This window comes from Hemiscyllium ocellatum, chromosome 45, assembly GCF_020745735.1.
Source record: "Hemiscyllium ocellatum isolate sHemOce1 chromosome 45, sHemOce1.pat.X.cur, whole genome shotgun sequence".
NCBI lineage: Eukaryota > Metazoa > Chordata > Chondrichthyes > Orectolobiformes > Hemiscylliidae > Hemiscyllium > Hemiscyllium ocellatum.
This window is the reverse complement of record NC_083445.1, coordinates 2,556,521-2,579,372: the sequence shown is the minus strand read 5'-3', so window position 1 is coordinate 2,579,372 and position 22,852 is coordinate 2,556,521. Positions and strand designations below refer to the sequence as shown.

The window sequence follows — 22,852 nt, the reverse complement described above, 5'->3', positions numbered from 1 at the left end:
TGCTTCCCACATTGAAGAGAGCACAGTGTTGAGGAGGGAGGCAACTTGGAGACTGGTTGGGATGGAAGCCATGGAGTGAGTTTCTTTATTTGAGACCAAAGGAAAAGAATGAAAAGGTAAGGTTTTTCTCTCTGTTGGAAAAATTTCCATTCATTCTTAAATGGAAGTTGTTGGTGAAAGATCGCTGTTGTTTTGAACATTGTGAAGCTAAGCCCTGTAGGGTTGGTTTGAAATCAATGCCTCCTTTTGTTTTACAAACTGGAGCAGTTATCAGTTATCCCTGTAATTGGATATGCTGGTGGGAAATGATTACAGGGCAATAGGAGCTTCATTTCACTTGATTACAGAAGGAATGTGGGAGGGAGAGACAAACCAGGTTTTATTGTTTTGTCTGCCTGAATTTGTGCTGCTTTAGAACTACAGTTGGAGATTTCTGCTCACAACAAAGCTTTCTGACTTGGCAAAGTTCTCCTGCTGCCCCTCGGTTTGCTGATTGTAAGCTCACTTCTGCAAAAACCATTTGGTCCAATTAGACTTGTCCTTGCACAATATGAAGCCTGAAGAAAATGTTTAAGCATTTTCTTAAACAAGTCAGCGTGTACCTGAGGGAATGCACAGAACAAATAAAGATTCCAATCTGAAGGTTGCAGATTTCGTCCTGTCCTGTCTTCGGTTGGTCTTTCTCACTGGGGTTTGTCAGGCAGTCTAATTAACTTGAGGGGAAGATGATCAACCCAAGTTCCTGTTTGTGACTGTGGGAAATATACATAGAAACCAAGCTGAGGTGTAGCTGCTGCTTCACAGCAGAGCTGCAGGTGGTCAGGACATAAAAACCGACCAGAGTCCATGCTTTAAGGTCTGCGATTCCATTCCTCTGATTTGAGCATCCCTGTTTTTATTGGATGGTGAGAGTGCCTTCAGCCCAAGTTCCAGAACGGCTTCAAACATCTGCCAATCTCCCTCCGCTCTTGAAGATAAGCATTTTTACCAAATATACTCTATCTTAGATCTAAAGTTAATGATCCTGCAACCATTGTTGTTTTTGAAAGAGAGTTCCAAACATCAAAAGTAAGCTGGATAGGCTGGGGGTTTCCCCCCCCGGAGCACAGGAGATTGAGAGGTGACCTTCGAGGAGTGTATGAAATTCTATGGGGAATAGATAAGATAAATGACCAAGGATCTTTTCCCTTGGATGGTAGAGTTCAAAACTAGGGGGTGTATTTTTAAGGTGAGAGGAGAAAGTTTTTAGAAAGGACAGGAAGGGCAACCTTTTCAGTGGTTGATGGTGAAATGAACTTCCATAGATGGAGGTATAGTTATACATTCCAAAGAAATTTGGATAAGCACATACTGGTCAAGGTTTGAAGGGATATGGGCTAAATTCCGGCAAGTGGGACTAGATTAGTTTGGGAATGTGGTGGGCTTGGGAGAGTTGGGTCAAGAGATCTGTTTCCATGCAATCTTCCTAGGTTAGATTCATCTATCCAGTCTTCAGATGCAATACTAAAGCTCATTGTTTTGTTTAATCTGTAGGACCTTGTATTGCCCTCACACAAGCAAGCACTGTCCTTTGCAGCACTGATAGATGGCTACTCTCGCCTGACCACTGATTCTCACCACTACCTGTGCCATGAGGTAGCTTCTCCACGTGTTGTGCTGAGCATCACCAGTGGCATCCATGGACCAATGCAGTAAGTTTCACCTGGGCAGAGTTAACCCTGATCTGTTCTTTGTCTTTCTGCATGTTTGTTGGTGTTGGACAACAGAAACCGTTCCATAAGGTTGCAGTAATGCTGCCTGGATACTGTCCTTTTCAGACACTCCCAGGGCACAGAGAAAATGGGTTTGGTTGCACTGTTCGGTGCCTTTGCCACTGTCCCCAGCAAACACTTCCAAGCAAGGTACAATGCAGCGTAAGGTACAGAGTAAAACTACAGCAAAAGTGTGGGCTGCACATGCTGGAAATCAGAGTCTACATTAAAGTGGTGCTGGAAAAGCACAGCTGCTCAGGTAGCATCCGAGGAGCAGGAAAATCGAATGAAGGCCCTTCATTCCTGATGGGCTTTTGCCCAAAATGTCGATTTTTCCCACTCAGATGTTGCCTGATCAGCTGTGATTTTTCCAGCACCACTCTAAAGTAGACAGAGTAAAGCTACCTCTGTCCCTTCCCCATCAAACGCTCCCAGGACATGTACAGCACAGGGTAAAGTTCCCTCGACTCAGTCCGAGACGTATACCTTGTAATTAACCACAGAAGAGCATTCTTGTTTTAATTGATCAGGACAGAAGACTTTGCAAAATCGTTTTGAAGTGATTTTTCAGAATGTGGACAGTGCCCTCATGAGTTACTCAGCAGTGAATTGTAGTGAGACTGAAGTGACGTGTGCCAGTCAGTGTAAAGGTGACTTGCATCCTTCCCTGAAAAATACCTTTTGACAATGCACCGCCAACTCTGGTGCTAACCTGTAAATCACCAGGGTTATTGTTCAGCTGGTCTGTCAGCTCCAGCACATTGAGATGTTCTGTCACTTCAATAACCAGTGTGAGCCAGGACTCGCAGAAGCAGACAGAGGCTTTGTCAGCTTGGGGTGATTTCCACCAACTGCGATCTTCTGGATTTGACTGAACCCTGAAGTGAGACGGTGTGTTTCTGATCTCAGCATCTCCAAGTCCCAGTCCCTTACTCCCAGCTCTGTTTGAAGTTCTGTCCACCCACTCCATGCAGCATTCCTATAACACCACCTCTTATAACTTGTATTCCTTATTGATAACCCATGTCAATAATACACCAGGAAATTCAAGGCTAGCATTTGCCAGTATCACTCATCCCCCTAATTAACATGTCTGTTTATTCACTTTGTAAATCCCAGTCAAGATTTGAGTAGGTAAAACAAACTGTCAGCATTGGACCTGAAGTTTGTTTTGGAGAGAATTATATTCTCTCTCCTTAGAGAGGAATTTGGCCCCTGTATTGATCTCTCAGACTTGGAGAAATAAACGCAGTTGATCCAGAGAAATGGTACTCTGTGCATAACTGCATGTACAGCTTGTTCGAATGCATTGTTTATCTTGGGCTTGGTCTTCTCCCACTTTATTTTCCCCATCTTCCCCTTGGTAAGGGTACAGTGTGATTGTGTAAGGGTACCTGGTGTGATGGGATACATTGTGATACATGGTGCAGTGTGATACAATATGCCACAGACTGTTACGCAGTGTTTTGGTATCTTTACTCAGAGGTTTTAACATTGCGAACAATTGGCAATCCATTTATAGTTGAATTCCTTGTGTGTGAGAGATGTAAAGGAGTAACTGTGGGAAAAGGAGGAGACATTGAACCTTTGCTTCATGTTTACCCACAGACCACACTATGTCACCAATAAACTCCGTCGAGAGGAGAACAAAGAGGGGCTGTATGTGCTGCGGTGGAGTGCTTTAGACTTCAATAAGATTATCATGACGGTTGTCAGTAAGGAAAAGCCTGAGGTATGTAAACGCTTGGTGCAAATCTCGAATTTATAAACCACAATGTAATAAGCTACTTGGGATTGTGTTGGCATGATTCTGTGGAGTGTAAATGTTGGAATGGGGTGGGGGAGTGGGGAGGTCGTGGTGTGTCTCTGGGTGCGGAATATGTGGGGGGGGGGTTTATGATTTATTTGCCATCTGCTGTTGCCCGGCTGGGGAAGCAGTACAGACCATCATCATGCAGTAGGGGGACCCGGAAGGTGAGGACAGAAACCACTGAGAGCCACCCTGTTGCTTCATCAGGCTGCTCAGGCCATGGGTATGAAGCAGTGGGTCACCATGAGGTTCCTGTTAGGCAGGAGTCTGAGGTTACCACAGAGAGATGGGAATATGGGATTTGAAGCACAAACCGGATCTTATTGAATGACAGGACAGGCTCAAGAGCCTGAATGGTTGTCATCTCCTGAATCTTTGTTTACTGCGAGTGACTCAGCAAGTTTGAACGTATAAGATAACAGCCTTGCTTTCTCAATTGCTCCGAGCCTGAGGGATGGTGGTTCTTGGCTGTTTTACGTGTGATAGTCACAGAATTCCACATACAATTAGTCCCACTCTGATTTCTTGTCCATATCAAGAATATACACTGTTTTATGTGCAAGTACTTCCCAGTCCAGGCTACATTAATAAATTCACTTAGCTTCATTCTGCTTCTCGTTAAAAGGACTTTCTCCTCGAAAGGCAATGTGCACATAATGGTGTAATCACGCAGTAATGTGTCAGTGGAATGGTGTAATCACACAGTAATGTGTCAGTGGAATGGTGTAATCACGCAGTCATGTGTCAGTGGAATGGTGTAATCACGCAGTCATGTGTCAGTGGAATGGTGTAATCACGCAGTCATGTGTCAGTGTAATGGTGTAATCACGCAGTAATGTGTCAGTGGAATGGTGTAATCACGCAGTCATGTGTCAGTGTAATGGTGTAATCACGCAGTAATGTGTCAGTGGAATGGTGTAATCACGCAGTAATGTGTCAGTGTAATGGTGTAATCACGCAGTAATGTGTCAGTGTAATGGTGTAATCACGCAGTAATGTGTCAGTGGAATGGTGTAATCACGCAGTAATGTGTCAGTGGAATGGTGTAATCACGCAGTAATGTCAGTGGAATGGTGTAATCACGCAGTAATGTGTCAGTGGAATGGTGTAATCACGCAGTAATGTGTCAGTGTAATGGTGTAATCACACAGTCATGTGTCAGTGGAATGGTGTAATCACGCAGTAATGTGTCAGTGGAATGGTGTAATCACGCAGTCATGTGTCAGTGGAATGGTGTAATCACACAGTCATGTGTCAGTGGAATGGTGTAATCACGCAGTAATGTGTCAGTGGAATGGTGTAATCACGCAGTCATGTGTCAGTGGAATGGTGTAATCACACAGTCATGTGTCAGTGGAATGGTGTAATCGCGCAGTCATGTGTCAGTGGAATGGTGTAATCGCGCAGTCATGTGTCAGTGTAATGGTGTAATCACGCAGTAATGTGTCAGTGGAATGGTGTAATCACGCAGTCATGTGTCAGTGGAATGGTGTAATCACGCAGTCATGTGTCAGTGGAATGGTGTAATCACGCAGTCATGTGTCAGTGGAATGGTGTAATCACACAGTCATGTGTCAGTGGAATGGTGTAATCACGCAGTAATGTGTCAGTGGAATGGTGTAATCACGCAGTCATGTGTCAGTGGAATGGTGTAATCACACAGTCATGTGTCAGTGGAATGGTGTAATCGCGCAGTCATGTGTCAGTGGAATGGTGTAATCGCGCAGTCATGTGTCAGTGTAATGGTGTAATCACGCAGTAATGTGTCAGTGGAATGGTGTAATCACGCAGTCATGTGTCAGTGGAATGGTGTAATCACGCAGTAATGTGTCAGTGTAATGGTGTAATCACACAGTCATGTGTCAGTGTAATGGTGTAATCACGCAGTCATGTGTCAGTGGAATGGTGTAATCACGCAGTAATGTGTCAGTGGAATGGTGTAATCACGCAGTCATGTGTCAGTGGAATGGTGTAATCACGCAGTCATGTGTCAGTGGAATGGTGTAATCACGCAGTCATGTGTCAGTGGAATGGTGTAATCACGCAGTCATGTGTCAGTGGAATGGTGTAATCACGCAGTCATGTGTCAGTGGAATGGTGTAATCACGCAGTCATGTGTCAGTGGAATGGTGTAATCACGCAGTCATGTGTCAGTGGAATGGTGTAATCACGCAGTCATGTGTCAGTGGAATGGTGTAATCACGCAGTCATGTGTCAGTGGAATGGTGTAATCACGCAGTCATGTGTCAGTGGAATGGTGTAATCACGCAGTCATGTGTCAGTGGAATGGTGTAATCACGCAGTCATGTGTCAGTGGAATGGTGTAATCACGCAGTCATGTGTCAGTGGAATGGTGTAATCACGCAGTCATGTGTCAGTGGAATGGTGTAATCACGCAGTCATGTGTCAGTGGAATGGTGTAATCACGCAGTCATGTGTCAGTGGAATGGTGTAATCACGCAGTCATGTGTCAGTGGAATGGTGTAATCACGCAGTCATGTGTCAGTGGAATGGTGTAATCACGCAGTCATGTGTCAGTGGAATGGTGTAATCACGCAGTCATGTGTCAGTGGAATGGTGTAATCACGCAGTCATGTGTCAGTGGAATGGTGTAATCACGCAGTCATGTGTCAGTGGAATGGTGTAATCACGCAGTCATGTGTCAGTGGAATGGTGTAATCACGCAGTCATGTGTCAGTGGAATGGTGTAATCACGCAGTCATGTGTCAGTGGAATGGTGTAATCACGCAGTCATGTGTCAGTGGAATGGTGTAATCACGCAGTCATGTGTCAGTGGAATGGTGTAATCACGCAGTCATGTGTCAGTGGAATGGTGTAATCACGCAGTCATGTGTCAGTGGAATGGTGTAATCACGCAGTCATGTGTCAGTGGAATGGTGTAATCACGCAGTCATGTGTCAGTGGAATGGTGTAATCACGCAGTCATGTGTCAGTGGAATGGTGTAATCACGCAGTCATGTGTCAGTGGAATGGTGTAATCACGCAGTCATGTGTCAGTGGAATGGTGTAATCACGCAGTCATGTGTCAGTGGAATGGTGTAATCACGCAGTCATGTGTCAGTGGAATGGTGTAATCACGCAGTCATGTGTCAGTGGAATGGTGTAATCACGCAGTCATGTGTCAGTGGAATGGTGTAATCACGCAGTCATGTGTCAGTGGAATGGTGTAATCACGCAGTCATGTGTCAGTGGAATGGTGTAATCACGCAGTCATGTGTCAGTGGAATGGTGTAATCACGCAGTCATGTGTCAGTGGAATGGTGTAATCACGCAGTCATGTGTCAGTGGAATGGTGAAGGCAGCACAGCTGAAGAGTGCGAACTAAACGGGAATGTTTGGTGGGAGCGGGGCCAGAAAGCGCTAATGTCTTTGCTGCTAAACATTAATGGAAATGGGGCCTCTTCAAAATTGTTCCACAAAGCTTTTCTTTTACAATAAAATCACGACACTAATGGAGACAGGAATGGGGTGGCAGGGTGTTAAAAGGCCAAAGCTTTCCCTCAGTTACATTAGGATCACAAACTCCTGTTATTGCTTATCATTGGCCTCATTAGTGTTTTACAGTGCACCCCGACACATACACCCAGAGAGAGAGAGAGAGACAGACACAGACACACAACCCGTCCCTGCCCTTGCCAAAAAAACGGAGCCATCATTGGCTGTGGTTCTGATTACCTGTACTTCTGGGTTGCTTACATTTGGAAATATCAGAAACCTGAAAAAGCATGAAAACTTTATGCCATTTATTAGTAAGGAGCTCGTCACATTAACAAGTGAACAGGAAGAATTGCTTTGGAATAGAGAGAGAATCTGCTGGAAATCGTTGTGATGGGAGAAGCAGTGTTCACCTTTCAGGTTAGGGATCTTGAAGAGTTGATATTGTGTTCAGTACAGATCTCAGGCCTGCCAGAGGCAACTGGTAAACCAGTACTTTCAGTTAAATTTGTATGATTATCTTGTGTGCTTGAAAATGAAATGACTGAGACGAGCTTATTTTATGGCGTTAAGGCTTTGGTTAATATGTTGTGGCTTAGGTTTCATTCAGGTAAACGATAAGAGCATGATAGGATCAGGCTGCACAATGCAGGCTTTTGTAAGCACAGTAAATACTGCTTTCCCTCAATGCTCTTGGGTTCTATATAACAGAAGACTCTGAAAATAAACAATGACGTGTGTGTGTGTGTGAAAGAAGATAGATTTGCATTTCAATTACCATATCAGAAGGGCATATATTAAATGTAAATGTCTGAACTCATGCTGAGAAAAGTTACACATTTTTGCACTCCTAAGTGATTGGTGCTGTGCAGGAATACTCCTGTCTGTTCTTGTCTGCGGCATTCCCGATGTCATGAATAATTATTGCTTTTCCTTTCTGCTGGTGTTGACTGAGGGGTATCCATTAGAACTGTCTTTTTCGTGGTACCGCTGGATTATTTACAACCAGCAACACACCAACTCCACCAGTGAGTTCCCCAACAACACAGCTTGCTGTCTGCTGCTGGACTCAGACCCAGAGGAACCGGTCTCACTTCCTGTATCTCTCTTTCAAAAACATAGCTGAACCTGTGAGGTCAGTTCAGCACTCCCTGAGCTCCAAGACTTCACTCAGTTTATCTTCTTCTCATCCGCAAGTATAGAATCCCTCCAGTGTGGGAACAGGCCATTTGGCCCTACAAGTCCAAACCGAGCCAGTAACATTTAATTTAGCAGGGTGAAACCAGTTGTGTGAACAATTGGGTTAACAATTACTCTGTTCAATTGAGATGATTTCAGACCGGGCTCTGAGAGGGCCAGTAATCTGAGATAGTCACATGTGTTCCCATGAAAATACATGTGCAAAATGAGATAAGAGTGTAATTTTCAATAATTTGTGGATGTTTACACTGCATCCCCTTAGCTACTGGTGTTCAGTCAAACACCAGCCCAGCCCATGACCTTGCGTGCCCTGTTGTAGGAGTGAGTGCCTTTCTGGCCTGTTGCCCATTCATTAAAGTAGTGGCTGATTATCAACCTCCAGCTTCTTGAAGCAGTCCCACTACCCTTCGTTGCTGCAGTATATCGATGTAAGTTGTGAATCTTTGCTGCCCAGTCATCTGCCTGACGAAGCAGCTGAGGAGGGGATTATCAGATTCCTTATTAAAAGAGGAAGAATGTTTTTCAGTATTGAATGCACGTTTTCCTGTCCAGCACTGACCTTGTTGTTGTGTTTCACTTGCAGTTTGAATTATTGAAAGGTTCTGGGAGTTTTCAGGACATGAAGCAGTTTCAGATTGAGAGGAAGGCCCCAAATGCCTATGTGCTGCAGGGATGGGAGCGGTCATTCCCCAGTGTGAAGGAGCTCCTCGAGAGCCTCAAGGGCTGCCTGCTGAAATCAGGCAACGAGAGCTACATGGTCAAAAAGTGTTGCCCGCCTCTTCCTCATGGTAAACAGCATGGTCAGAGTTGTGTACTTTGCCTCCCTGTGCTCCTCATGTCGTCTTTATAGCTGGGAGGGCGCTGCCAGAGCTGATGTGGAATTACAGTTAATGATTCTCCTGCTTTCCCTTGAACAAGAGTTTGACAACATCTCTCAGTCTCCCGAAGGCATGTCTTTGAGATCATACCCACCCCGGGGACCACTTGTAATTCGGGGCTCCTTAATTCATTATCTCCTCCCATCTGATTCCCTGTCAGAGGTTCCATTCAGCTTCCTTCAGCTTGCCCTGAGCACTCTGATCCTGAGTAGGTATGTGCAAATTCTCAATTCCCTTTCACAGTCCCTACCGTTTCAAACTCACCCACACTCCCAACTCCCCCTCAGATTGCAGACACTTTTGCACCCTGTTTCCCCTCTCCCTCCGATTGTAAATGGCGCTGCAACACCCTTCTTAGTTTAAAAGCTGTACAAACCATGTTATAGATTTTTTTGGCAGTGTGCACTCTGTTTTGCCTTTCAGAATTTTCCAACCTCCTCATCACGAAGAATGTGAAGGACAGTGATGTGCGACCACTCACAGCTCAGTTAAACCTGAGCCAGCTCAGCTTCCATCAGATTAGGAAGGAGGAAATCATTCAGGTGAGTTTGTTATCATGCTGTATGTTTCCAAGCTCTGTTTGTCTCCTCCCCCCACCCCCCTCACTGAGTCTGGGCTGTTGTGACCAACCTGGAAGGATGTGGGAAACTCCCTCCATGGTCTACGAAGACTCACTTTCTTGTGTATCTCTCACCATTAGGGAGTGACAAGACCCACATAGCATTGACTTGAAAAGTTGCAAATTATTGGTGACTGACAAAGATCATGCAACCCATCTTCTTTGATCCAACCACATTGTCCCCAATCCTTCCCACTGGAATATCCAGTTCTTTCATCCCTGGCTGGGATGTTGTTGCAACCCTGAGATTATTGTAAGGCTGGCTAACTTGGACTCTGTCTTTACAATCTCTTGTACCTTGAGTTCTGAAGGAGGGTCACTGGATCTGAAATGTTAACTCTGCTTTCTGTCCACAACTGCTGCCGGGGCTGCTGAGATTTTCCATCTGTTTCTGTTTTAGTATTTATATCTTGATTTCTGCTCAGGTGTTTCATTCAGAAGCTGAAAAGCCCATCTCATTTTATTCCCTCATCTCTCAGCTCTCACTGAGACAAAAGTATAAACCTTTCGTTCTCTGAATTGTTCCTTTTAAAGATTCTCATACTGGGTTCACAACTTTATCAATGCTGAATGATGTTTGTGTGCATTTGTTTTGATGTTTCAGTAAATAGAGATCAGTATTTTGAGATAAAGGCACTAGCTTTGTCCACTGGGTTTCCCCCAGGCCAGTGCAGGGCCAGAATGCTGTTGATGAGGTGCTGTCATTTTTGTGGTTCAACTCCTCTGGTTTAATGTGATCAGTGACAAAAACATTCTGGTTGATCTTTGGAGGCACACTAGAATAGAATGCTTTTGTTTCATAACCCAAGGTGGTCACTGCCATCTCCAAACTGGGTTCTGATTTTCTTCATAATCGCTCTGCTTTTCTCCCATCTTGCAGCTATCAGGTCCTTGTTGCGCAGGACCAGTCAGTTTGTGACCACTGTCCGCAAGGTCATGTTGTCCACATGTTAGCCAGAGTGTGGAGTGTCAACAGCTGTTTGTCCACAGCTGAACTCCATCCTGTTTTCTCAGAATATATGATCAGGATGATTGGATATCATACGCTTGGTGTGCTCCTGCTCCCTGATCTGTCGAGAGCTGTTTTACTCCTCCTTTAGGATTGATGCTAACACAGTTGAGAGTTTGTACTCGTTCTTGACATAGTTGTACATTTTAATTTTATTGTACACTTTGGAAACTCATGGCTCCAGAAATGTTGTCCAATTCATTACTAACTACCTTCATGGAGTTAGAGAGATGTACAGCATGGAAACAGAACTTGCGGTCCAACTTGTACACACGGACCAAATCTGCCATACCACTAAGTCAAAATCCAAGCATTAAAATCGGTGATATTACATTGTGGATAAATTGCAGAGCTTACGTGACACCGGCTTGTAAGGTCCCAGTTCGTAGTCGGCCACGTTGCTGTGGATCCTCCAACCCTGGCAACTTCCTTGTAAATCTTTTCTGAACCCTTTGAAGTTTCACAACATCCTTCCAATAGAAAGGAGACCAGACTGATTGAGTTATTTGATGAAGTAATAAAGAGGATTGATGAGAGCAGAGCAGTAGATGTGATCTATATGGACTTCAGTAAGGCATTCGACAAGGCTCCCTATGGGAGACTGATTAGCAAGGTTAGATCTCATGGAATACAGGGAGAAGTAGCCATTTGGATACAGAACTGGCTCAAAAGTAGAAGACAGAGGGCTGCTGGTGGAGGGTTGTTTTTCAGACTGGAGGCCTGTGACCAGTGGAGTGCCACAAGGATCAGTGCTGGGCCCTCTACTTTTTGTCATTTGCATAAATGGTTTGGATGTGAGCATAAGGGGTATAGTTAGTAAGTTTGCAGATGACACCAAAATTGGATGTGTAGTGGACAGCGAAGAGGGTTACCTCAGATTATATCAGGATCTGGACCAGATGGGCCAATGGGCTGAGAAGTGGTAGATGGAGTTTAATTCATTTAAATGCGAGGTGCTGCATTTTGGGAAAGCAAATCTTCGCAGGACTTACACACTTAATGGTAAGGGCATAGTGAGTGTTGCTGAACAAAGAGACCTTGGAGTGCAGGTTCATAGCTCCTTGAAAGTGGAGTTACAGGTAGATAGGATAGTGAAGAAGGCGTTTGGTATGCTTTCCTTTATTGGTCAGAGTATTGAGTCCAGGAGTGGGGAGGTCATGTTGCAGCTGTACAGGACATTGGTTAGGCTACTGTTGGAGTATTGCGTGAGGTCCATTGAACCAGTTTATCCCAATGGGATCAGTCTTGACTCTCGGGAATGTTGGGAGCAATGGTTACATGGATTGTGTAGAGATGATTGCCTCAATGCACCAACACACAAGTCACAGTGTCACTGATTCCTCCCTGAGCATTAAGATTTAATAGAACGCCAACACAAACCACAGTGTTTTCTGTTTACAGGAGCACCATCTGGGAAGGGGAACAAGGATGAACATCTACGCCGGGAGGTTCTGTGAGGGTGACGTTGAGGAGGAAGAGATAGACTCCCCCTGTGAAGTGGGCCGCAGCGAAGCGCGAGATCTCCGTGTGGTGTTGAAAGTACTCGATCCTAGTCACCGAGACATTGCATTGGTGAGAAAACCAGAAGGGAATCTGATCATAGTAACAGGAGCAATTTCGTCAACTCAGTCCTGACACCTACGTATAACTGAAGAGATGATCATACTGCTTTTGTTGGTGCCCTTCACAGCTGCAGAATATCCCAAAGTGCTTTCTCACAAACCACAACACTATTATAATGAGGCCACGTTTGAACAAATTTACACGCAGCAAGTTTCCATAAACAGCAATGTGACACCAATTCCTTGGGACCTTTTCCTTCTGCTGGGATGGGCCAGACGTTGGAAAGGAGTCACCTCTGACAGTGCAGCATTCTCCCAGTATTGCACTGAACTACCCCTTCCATACATTGTGCTCTTGTTCCGGGAGGGCACTCAAAATAATAACCTTGTGCTTCCACCCAGGAGCTGTGTGTTGTGGGAACATGACCAGAACCAGCAGTGAAGGTCTTAGTTGACTGGGAAGAGGAGTTGCAACTGTGGGGTTGATGGCCAGAAACTGATGGGGAGCTTGTGTTCTCCAGGAGAGAGAATAGGAGAGGATGGTGGAGGGGATTGAACAGTTAGGAGGTTGTTTGTACAGGAACTTCAGTCCGGGAGCTCAAATATGTAGGAACATAGGAGGGACAGGAGCTGTGTATGCCTTCTATAAAAACATAAGACATCGGAGCAGATGTTAGCCAGTCAGCCCATCGAGTCTGATCCACCATTCAATCATGGCTGATAACTTTGTCAACCCCATTCTCCCGATAACCATTGATCCCTGGATAATCAAGAACCTATCTATCTCTGTGTTCATTATACTGAATGATCCGGCCTCCGCAACTTTGTGGTAGTGAATTTGGTAAGTCTGCCGCTGTGGAGGCATGTTTACTTGGCTACAGCCCAAATGGTACAGCTAAGATAGTGAAATAATTCAGAGAATTTAAAAAGGAACAAGGTCAAGATATGAAGAGTGTTATGGGTATACGGTGGCTCAGTGGTTAGCACTGCTGCCTCACAGCGCCAGGGACCCAGGTTCAATTCTAGCCTCGGGCGACTGTTTTGGAGTTTGCACGTTCTCCCCGTGTCTGCGTGGGCTTCCTCTGGGTAATCCGGTTTCCTCCCAGTGATGTGCAGGAAATTGCCCATAGATTGCAAGGATGTGCAGGCTGGGTGGGTTAGCTGTGGGAAACGTAGGGTTACAGTGATACAGTCGGAGGGTGTGTCTGGGTGGAATGCTGTTAAGAGTGTCAATATGGACTCAATGGGCCAAATGGCCTGCTTCCACACCATAGGGCTTCACTGGTTCTAGAAAGGTCTGTTATAGTCTTAAAAGTCAAGGATTACCATATTGAAAGTGTTGTTTCTTGCTTTATTTACAGAGCCATGTAGTTTTAGAGTAATTTTTTAAGTTTAAAGGTGTGAAAGAATTGATGCTTTATATGGGAAATGGATGTTGGGGGACAGCTCTGACCTGCTGAATGATTTCCTTTTCTATTTAACCAGTGTGTGTGAGAGAGACTGCATTTGTTGTGTTCACCTTGCCTTGTTTTAGAATGGAGGTTTTGATAATCCTGTGTGTGTCTATGATTTTCTATGTTTGGCAGTAACTGTAATCAGGTGGGTTTTCCCCTTGCTGAGAGGAGTCCAGGTTCCTGCAGGTACACTGTGCTAGTGTTACAGGTTGTTCACAGAATGCCAGCTCACCCTCCAGCAGCTGCAGTTGGTTTTGTTGGTACCTTCTGACTGAACTGCTTTGCTATTCACCTTATCTATGCCCCATGTGATTTTATAAACCTCTGTAACGTCACCCCCTCAACCTCAATTTTGCTTTTTGTTTTTCAGGCATTCTTCGAGCTGGCCAGTCTGATGAGTCAGATATCTCATGCTCACCTTGCCTTCGTGCATGGAGTCTGTGTGCGGGGCTCAGAAAGTAATCCACAGCTTTTTCATACCTTCTCAAACTCGTGTTCGCTGCTTTCTCTGTTTCTGTGGTGAGGTTTACAGCCTTAGAGTTTCTCCATCATTGTTAACCTGAGAAATGGATCATTCAGAATTCCGATTTCCTCCCCAGCTCACTTCCCTGTGATTTCCAGTCCCCAGTCTGTGGTGTGCTGTTGGAAGGAGCAGTAAATGCTCAGTTCCCAGTCTGTGGTGTGCTGTTGGAAGGAGCAGTAAATGCTCAGTTCCCAGTCTGTGGTGTGCTGTTGGAAGGAGCAGTAAGTGCTCAGTTCCCAGTCTGTGGTGTGCTGTTGGAAGGAGCAGTAAGTGCTCAGTTCCCAGTCTGTGGTGTGCTGTTGGAGCAGTAAGTGTTCAGTTCCCAGTCTGTGGTGTGCTGTTGGAAGGAGCAGTAAGTGCTCAGTCCCCAGTCTGTGGTGTGCTGTTGGAGCAGTAAATGCTCAGTCCCCCAGTCTGTGGTGTGCTGTTGGAAGGAGCAGTAAATGCTCAGTTCCCAGTCTGTGGTGTGCTGTTGGAAGGAGCAGTAAGTGCTCAGTTCCCAGTCTGTGGTGTGCTGTTGGAGCAGTAAGTGTTCAGTTCCCAGTCTGTGGTGTGCTGTTGGAAGGAGCAGTAAGTGCTCAGTTCCCAGTCTGTGGTGTGCTGTTGGAAGGAGCAGTAAGTGCTCAGTCCCCAGTCTGTGGTGTGCTGTTGGAGCAGTAAATGCTCAGTCCCCCAGTCTGTGGTGTGCTGTTGGAAGGAGCAGTAAATGCTCAGTCCCCCAGTCTGTGGTGTGCTGTTGGAAGGAGCAGTAAATGCTCAGTTCCCAGTCTGTGGTGTGCTGTTGGAGCAGTAAATGCTCAGTTCCCAGTCTGTGGTGTGCTGTTGGAAGGAGCAGTAAATGCTCAGTTCCCAGTCTGTGGTGTGCTGTTGGAGCAGTAAATGCTCAGTTCCCAGTCTGTGGTGTGCTGTTGGAAGGAGCAGTAAGTGCTCAGTTCCCAGTCTGTGGTGTGCTGTTGGAGCAGTACGTGCTCAGTTCCCCAGTCTGTGGTGTGCTGTTGGAAGGAGCAGTACGTGCTCAGTTCCCCAGTCTGTGGTGTGCTGTTGGAAGGAGCAGTAAGTGCTCAGTTCCCAGTCTGTGGTGTGCTGTTGGAGCAGTAAATGCTCAGTCCCCCAGTCTGTGGTGTGCTGTTGGAGCAATAAATGCTCAGTTCCCAGTCTGTGGTGTGCTGTTGGAAGGAGCAGTAAATGCTCAGTTCCCCAGTCTGTGGTGTGCTGTTGGAGCAGTAAATGCTCAGTTCCCAGTCTGTGGTGTGCTGTTGGAAGGAGCAGTAAATGCTCAGTTCCCCAGTCTGTGGTGTGCTGTTGGAGCAGTAAGTGCTCAGTTCCCAGTCTGTGATGTGCTGTTGGAGCAGTAAATGCTCAGTTCCCCAGTCTGTGGTGTGCTGTTGGAAGGAGCAGTAAGTGCTCAGTTCCCCAGTCTGTGGTGTGCTGTTGGTGCAGTACGTGCTCAGTTCCCCAGTCTGTGGTGTGCTGTTGGAAGGAGCAGTAAATGCTCAGTTCCCCAGTCTGTGGTGTGCTGTTGGTGCAGTAAATGCTCAGTTCCCAGTCTGTGGTGTGCTGTTGGAAGGGGCAGTAAGTGCTCAGTTCCCAGTCTGTGGTGTGCTGTTGGAGCAGTAAGTGCTCAGTTCCTCAGTCTGTGGTGTGCTGTTGGAAGGAGCAGTAAATGCTCAGTTCCCAGTCTGTGGTGTGCTGTTGGAAGGAGCAGTAAATGCTCAGTTCCCCAGTCTGTGGTGTGCTGTTGGAAGGAGCAGTAAATGCTCAGTCCCCCAGTCTGTGGTGTGCTGTTGGAAGGGGCAGTAAATGCTCAGTTCCCCAGTCTGTGGTGTGCTGTTGGAAGGAGCAGTAAGTGTTCAGTTCCCGGTCTGTGGTGTGGAAGGAGCAGTGCTGGACAATACAGGGTCTTTCCAGGAGTCTCTCTGAAAGCCACTTTTGAGGGTTGGGGTAAATAGAGGAAATAACCCTGATGTATGTTTATTTCTTTTCACCAGTTATTGTAGTAAATTGTTTTCAGAAGCGGACTCCTGAGCGTGAGCTACAGATCAGTAATACCTTGGCTGGGCAAGAATTGCAGCCACTTGCCTTGATAATTTATTACTCTATTGCAGAGGGTTTATTTGGTTTGACACCCAGTCCAAGCAGGAGGCTTTTCCGCTCTGTGTCTGTGGTGAGTGTTAATTTGGAGCTGGACCAACCTTCCTCCTCGATACTCTCCCAGAGCCCTATCGCATTTCCGTTGCTGTCGGTCTGCCTCACTGCTGATGCAATCGGGGGCTTCCTCCTTGACTTCTGACAGTATAAACCTGTTAGTCCACGGCACTTGTCAGAGAAATCAAAATGAACTCGGGTCTTTTGCCTGAGGGAGAAAGTTTCAAATATTTATTGTGTTAAAAGGGGCTGGCATGTTGTTGAAATAGCTACTATTATAAGCAACGTATTTGTCCTGTGCTATATGTTTAAGTCAACTCAGACAAGACAGCATTTAAACTTTGCCCAGTCTCTCCTGACCTCACTGTGTAGCTGCCTACTCAATCAGTCCTGAGGCTATCGCCTTCCTGATCCAGTTCTGTTGCCCTGATTTGCTGGCGAGTTTTGAAGCTTGTTTACGGATTTATTTTTCTGTCTGACCATTGTGAGTACACAGCACATTGTGTCAGCTGCTTGGCTGACATTTCATGTGCATCAAACCTTTCTGACCCAAAGCCAAATTGTTACATATAACCCGGTTTTCATGGTTAACTCATGTTACCCACATGAGCTGCAGCGTTTGTTCAGAGGAGCTAGATCATAGGACTGCCTGAGATGATACTCTTAAAATGTATCCATAAAGCTGTCAGATTGCTGGCCTTCCTTTCAAGTGGGGCTAGGTGACAGTGGCAAGCAAGCAATCCTTTCATTGCCTCCAGCATCGGACAGACTCCATCTGGAGCGATCTGTTCAGATCCGGGCACTACACCTCAGGAAGGATGGACTGGCCTTGGAGGCAGTACTGTGCAGACTGTCCATCATGATACTGCGGCTTAGTGTTATGAGGACAACTTGCCTTCATTCAAGCTTTCTCGTGCTTCCATAAGTTTGAGAGGTGATTGATCCATGTGTTAAAATTGTTTGATAGTGTAGGTACAGAGAACTATTACCCCTGATCAGGCAATCTGCAATAGGGTTTTCAAATTCAGCCTCAGTCTTACAGTGGTGAAATTGGGAGACAGCAGTTCTCCCCGTCCAGAATGTAGACACGTGTCTGCGGAGGGTCAGATGGATATTTTGAGACTGGGATTAATGGGTATTATGCGGTTAAGGGGATTAAAGGATATGAGACATAGCCAAGTCAAGGCACAGGTCAGCTCCGAGTTACTTTAACCACAAAGCAAAGATTAACCCAAAGAGGTGGGAAATGTTTTTCCTTTTGGAATCATCACTTTCACGTTGAGCAGTGATTGCCCCTCTCGGCAGCTCAGTTGCCTGTTTGGTTAATCCTTCCATTGTTTATACTGTGTAGCTATTCCAGTCATTGTATAAAAACACCGCTGTTCACTGTTTTATCATCTGAACGAGGTGTAAACCTGGACCTTGTCTACTTGTTCAGATGCAAGTTAAAGATTCAGAGCAAGGAATTCTTTCAAAGTTCCAGCACATGGTCTTCCCCCAGTGAAAATCCCTGAGAATTGTCTGCATTCATGGATCTCTGCCTCGTCTTTTTATGTCACCTGGATAACAGTATACATTGCAATGTTTAACATGCTGCATGTCCCACAGCACCCATTAGAATGCCCCGTGTCCCACAGCACCCACTATTATGTTCGTATTGCTGCAATTCTGACCATCATGTTCTCCTTCTGATAGCTCTACTTTGTTGTATAAACAGAACAACCAGCCAAAGGCTGGACCCATTTAGAAGACAAGATGCTGCCAGTTGGGTAACACTTCATAAAATACCCTCATTTTGAAAAAAAATCACTGTACTCTTGAGTAATTCCTTGTGTGGTTCCTTTGAGATGCAGCAGAATCAGACACATCAGTGAAGGTAGATCGAAACCACAGATTCACAAACAACTCATAGGCGGCACGGTGGCACAGTGGTTAGCACTGCTGCCTCTCAGCGCCAAGGACCCGGGTTCAATTCCCGCCTCAGGCGACTGACTGTGTGGAGTTTGCACATTAGATTAGATTACTTACAGAGTGGAAACAGGCCCTTCGGCCCAACAAGTCCACACTGACCCACCGAAGCACAACCCACCCATACCTCTAACCTAACACTACAGGCAATTTAGCATGGCCAATTCACCTGACCCGCACATCTTTGGACTGTGGTCCGGAAACCGGAGCACCCGGAGGAAACCCACGCAGACACGGGGAGAACGTGCAAACTCCACACAGTCAGTCGCCTGAGTCGGGAATTGAACCCGGGTCTCAGGTGCTGTGAGGCGGCAGTGCTAACCACTGTGCCACCGTGCCGCCCACATTCTCCCCGTGTCTGTGTGGGTTTCCTCCGGGTGCTCCGGTTTCCTCCCACAGTCCAAAGATGTGTGGGTCAGGTGAATTGGCCATGGGAAATTGCCCGTAGCGTTAGGTAAGGGGTAAATGTAGGGAAATGGGTCTGGGTGGGTTGTGCTTCGGCGGGTCGGTGTGGACTTGTTGGGCCGAAGGACCTGTTTCCACACTGTAAGTATTCTAATCTAATCTAAACTCCTGTTCTAATGAAACTTTCCTGCCAAAGGAGTTTTAGGAGGAGCCTAATCCCAAAGCTTGTTGGCATGTTGACAGATTCTGTTTTGTCCTCTTTGTGTTCTCTTCCGTATTACGGAAAAATAATCACTGTCCTCGTTTTACAGATATAATCGTGGAAGAGTATGTTGAGTTTGGACCATTGGATGTCTTGTTGCGAAAAGAGAGAGGAAAGCTGAGCCCAGAGTGGAGTCTGACTGTCATTAAGCAACTTGCTAGTGCCCTGAGCTACTTGGTACGCATCACTATGTCTTGGGCCATTTCATAGAATCACAGGATCCCTACAATGTGGAAAGAAGCCATTCGACCCATTTGAGTCTGCACAGACCCTCCAAACAGCATCCCACTCAGACCCAGGCCTGCTGTCAAATCCCTGTAACCCTCCATTTCCCAAGGCTAACCCACCTAGCCTGCATGTGCTTGGATACCATGGCCCATGCACCCTAACCTGCACATCTTAGAGCTGTGGGAAGAAACCCACACAGCCACAGGGAGAGTGTGCAAACTTCACACAGACAGACAGTCGCCTGAGAGTGGAATCGAACCTGGGTTCCTGATGCTGTGAGGCAGCAGTACTAACCACTGAGCCACAGCTGCCATAATTCCTTATGAAATAGTCAGAATTACACAGCACAGAAACAGATCCTTTGGTCCAACTTGTCAATGCCTACTGGAATATCCTACATTAATCTAGTCCCATTTGCCAGCACTCAGCCCATATCCTTCTAAACCCTTCCTATACACATACCCATCCAAATATCGTTTGAATGTTGTAATTGTACATCCCTCCAGCACTTCCTCTGGCAGCTCACTCCGTCTGTACACCAGCTTCTGCATGCTAAAGTTGCCCCTTTTAAATCTTTCCCGTTTCACCCTAAACCTACGCTCTGTAGTTCTGGACTCTGACCCCAGGGAAAAGACCTTGTCCACATACCCTATCCCTGCCCCTCAAGATTTTGTAAACCTCTCTAAGGTCACCCCTCCGCCCCCGACACTCCAGGGAAAATAGCCCCAGCCTGTTCAGCCTCTCCCTACAGCTCAAATCCTCCAACCCTTGTCCATCTTTTCTGCACCCTTGCAGGTTCAGCAACATCCTTCTTAGAGCAGGGAGCCCTGAATTGAATAGAGTATTCTACAGTTTTTGTCTCTAAACATAATTGAAATAATTGAATGTATTTGCACAGTTGCATGTTTGTCTACATAAATATAACTGCTGTATTTCAATATGATGACTGCAGGGTATAACGTTTTGAGGTATTTGGGATGAGGGGGTAGGTGTGGTGATGGTAAGTTGGTGTGCAAATGCTCCCCCCAGTGTCTCAGTGTGGAAGTACACCGGCTGGTCCTGGGATACATATCCCATTGCAGAAGCTCTGACTGGGTTGAGTTCACCCACCTGTTCATCTGCTGCTGCGGGTGGGCCACTTTCTTTTTTGTCTTTGTACTCCAGGTGAGGGGAGCTGGTGTCTAAACAACTAGTCTTCCTGGATTCATGTCAAATTAACTCTCATTTTTTGGGTTGATGTATAAAGAATAGTGAATGAATAAGATATTCAAACCCCAGACAGTCCGTGTCTTCAGGGTAGGGATGGTGCATTGGGTAATGCTTCTCAATCAAGAGTTTGGTCAGTGGCCTTTGAGCAGGAATCTCACTGAAACAGCATTTAGTTCCTGTTGTTCCTATCTCTGACCAGGATGAACATTTGACAATTTTCTTTTCTCTCAGGAGGATAAAAATATGGTGCATGGGAACATTTGTTGCAAGAACGTGCTTGTCGCGAGAAAGGGGCTGGAGGAGGGAAGCAGCCCTTTCATCAAAGTCAGTGATCCTGGCATCAGTTTTACTGTGCTCACTCGAGAAGGTCAGTTTGTGCCTTTACTATTGGGGACTGAGGACATTGGGGATTCCACTTTGAAAAGTACTGCTCCACATTGCAAACCTAGCCCACAGTTATACCCCGGTGAAATCTCTGGAGTTCTTCCACACCAAGTTAGTCTTGCCATGCCTTTCTCTCAGATTCCCAGGTTGTTAATCGCTGTGATTTCCACATTCCTGGTGGCAGGTTCTGATTGTTGCTGTTCCAATCTTTGTGGACATTGAAAGGGTGTTGTGCACATTCAGCTGCAAGTGGGTAAGGTTACACTCTGCAGCACTTTACCATATCTCACCTACTCAAGATGTGGCTGCCGGAGGTGTACAGAGGAGCCTCGATTGTCCAAACGACATGGGCGGGCTGTATTTTGTTTGGATAATCAAAAGCTGGATAACACCGTTTAGCCAAGCATCGGAATCTTGTTCAGATAATCTGAAATTCAGATATCTGAATGCCGGATAGTCGAGGTTTCTCTGTATTCCAAATTAAATCCATATCCGTATGTAAACATGTCACACTAATAGCACCCACTCCCCAGTGGTGATGCTGCAATGTCATCCAGAAGCTGAGAGAAGAGTGAAGGTTCATACCAGCTCAAATCTCTGCTTCTCAAATTGCTGTATTTTTCATTTACCCAGAACAACAGGAGTTAAGGGATTGGTTGACTTGGAAATGTGTAATGAATTAAAGCCTAAATCCTTTCACTTGTGCTCATCCAATTCCACTCCCTGTCTGCAATCTCAGTGGGAGGTTAGTGAGCAGAATCCATCCTTTTTAAACTTGGGGTTAGGTCTTTGAGCTGCCCACGATGGGGTTTGGAGCAAGCTCCCGTGAGCATTGGAACAGGAGTCGGCTATTCAGCTCATAGAGCTCGCCCTGCCAGTCAATAAGAAGATTGCTGATCTGTGAACTGATATCCTACCATGTACTTACCTTGGGGACTATATCTTTTCATAACCAAATAAAAATTTATCTACCTCCGATACTAGCGTCAGCTGCCATTTTGTGGAAGAGTTCTCTACCTCCATGACCCCTTGCATGTGAGTGTGCTTTTTGTCATCTGTCCTGACTGGCCTAATTCTTAGGCCGAGTCCCTGGTTCAAGGATCTTTAACCAATGCAAACTCCAGCAATGAGGTTCGGAGAAGAGCAAGACCCCGAGTCAGGCTGCGCTGGGATTGGTGGGCTCATCGTCACATGGCACACAAGACGATCCCACAAGCAGGATTTCTGCTCCTGGTCACCTCAGCTGGGAAGATTGCATAAGTGTGTAGGTGTGATTCATCTCAACTTGGTCAGCTTCCCTCCCACCACGAACGCAGTCAAATCGCTCCATTGTCTTCAGTTTGTGGTGTGTAACGATACTCTGCCAATGGAAGCAAGCTCTGGCAATGAATCTGTGAAGGAGATGGCTGATATGGAAAAGACTAGAATAGTGTCTTTGATAAAGCAAAATATAGTGAAAAGGGTTTAACTCACTATACCAGATACCCCTCTTCATAAAAGAAGGCTTAGATCAGAAAAAAAAATTAAATTAAGACAAGGTCCATCTTAGTTCAGTTCACAACCTCTTGGTTTTGGGAAGGAGTCAGTGATGTTTGAGGGTTCATAGTTCCTGATCTAATGTTTTTGGTTGCTTTAATTTTATATTTATTGTAAAGAGCTGGATAATTTGCTGTTCCAAGTTCATTTTCTGCTTTCCCCACTAGTCGTGATTGAGAGAGAGCTGTTTGACCTCCTTTACACAATGAACTGTTTTGACCTTTTTAATTATTATATTAAGACAGGAGCAGTCCTCCCTTTCATTCCCAACTGACTTTCTCCTCCTTAACACCCCCATCCATATGGGATCCAGTTTCGCGAATGTAGGCCTATAATGCCTCCCCAAAATGCTCTTTCTGTTAACAAAGCCTGGGCCTACAGATAGCTCAATATCCAAATACTCTGCAACTTCCTTCTCCATCAGGTAATCACGTGTGGAGCGTATCCTGGCTG

At 45.8% G+C, this 22,852-nt stretch overlaps 1 protein-coding gene across 6 annotated transcripts in view; it reads left to right on the top strand.

Moving 5' to 3' along the window:
• tyk2 (tyrosine kinase 2) overlaps positions 1-22,852 on the top strand; it is a 100,338-nt gene that overhangs the window by 59,005 nt on the left and 18,481 nt on the right. For all 6 annotated transcript variants that reach the window (XM_060855197.1, XM_060855193.1, XM_060855196.1 and 3 more), the window contains exons 8-15: positions 1,534-1,691; positions 3,360-3,483; positions 8,801-9,005; positions 9,519-9,637; positions 12,125-12,295; positions 14,110-14,197; positions 19,092-19,219; positions 20,711-20,846. In XM_060855197.1, coding sequence (XP_060711180.1) covers positions 1,534-1,691; positions 3,360-3,483; positions 8,801-9,005; positions 9,519-9,637; positions 12,125-12,295; positions 14,110-14,197; positions 19,092-19,219; positions 20,711-20,846 — 1,129 coding nt within the window. The remainder of the gene's footprint in view (positions 1-1,533; positions 1,692-3,359; positions 3,484-8,800; positions 9,006-9,518; positions 9,638-12,124; positions 12,296-14,109; positions 14,198-19,091; positions 19,220-20,710; positions 20,847-22,852) is intronic.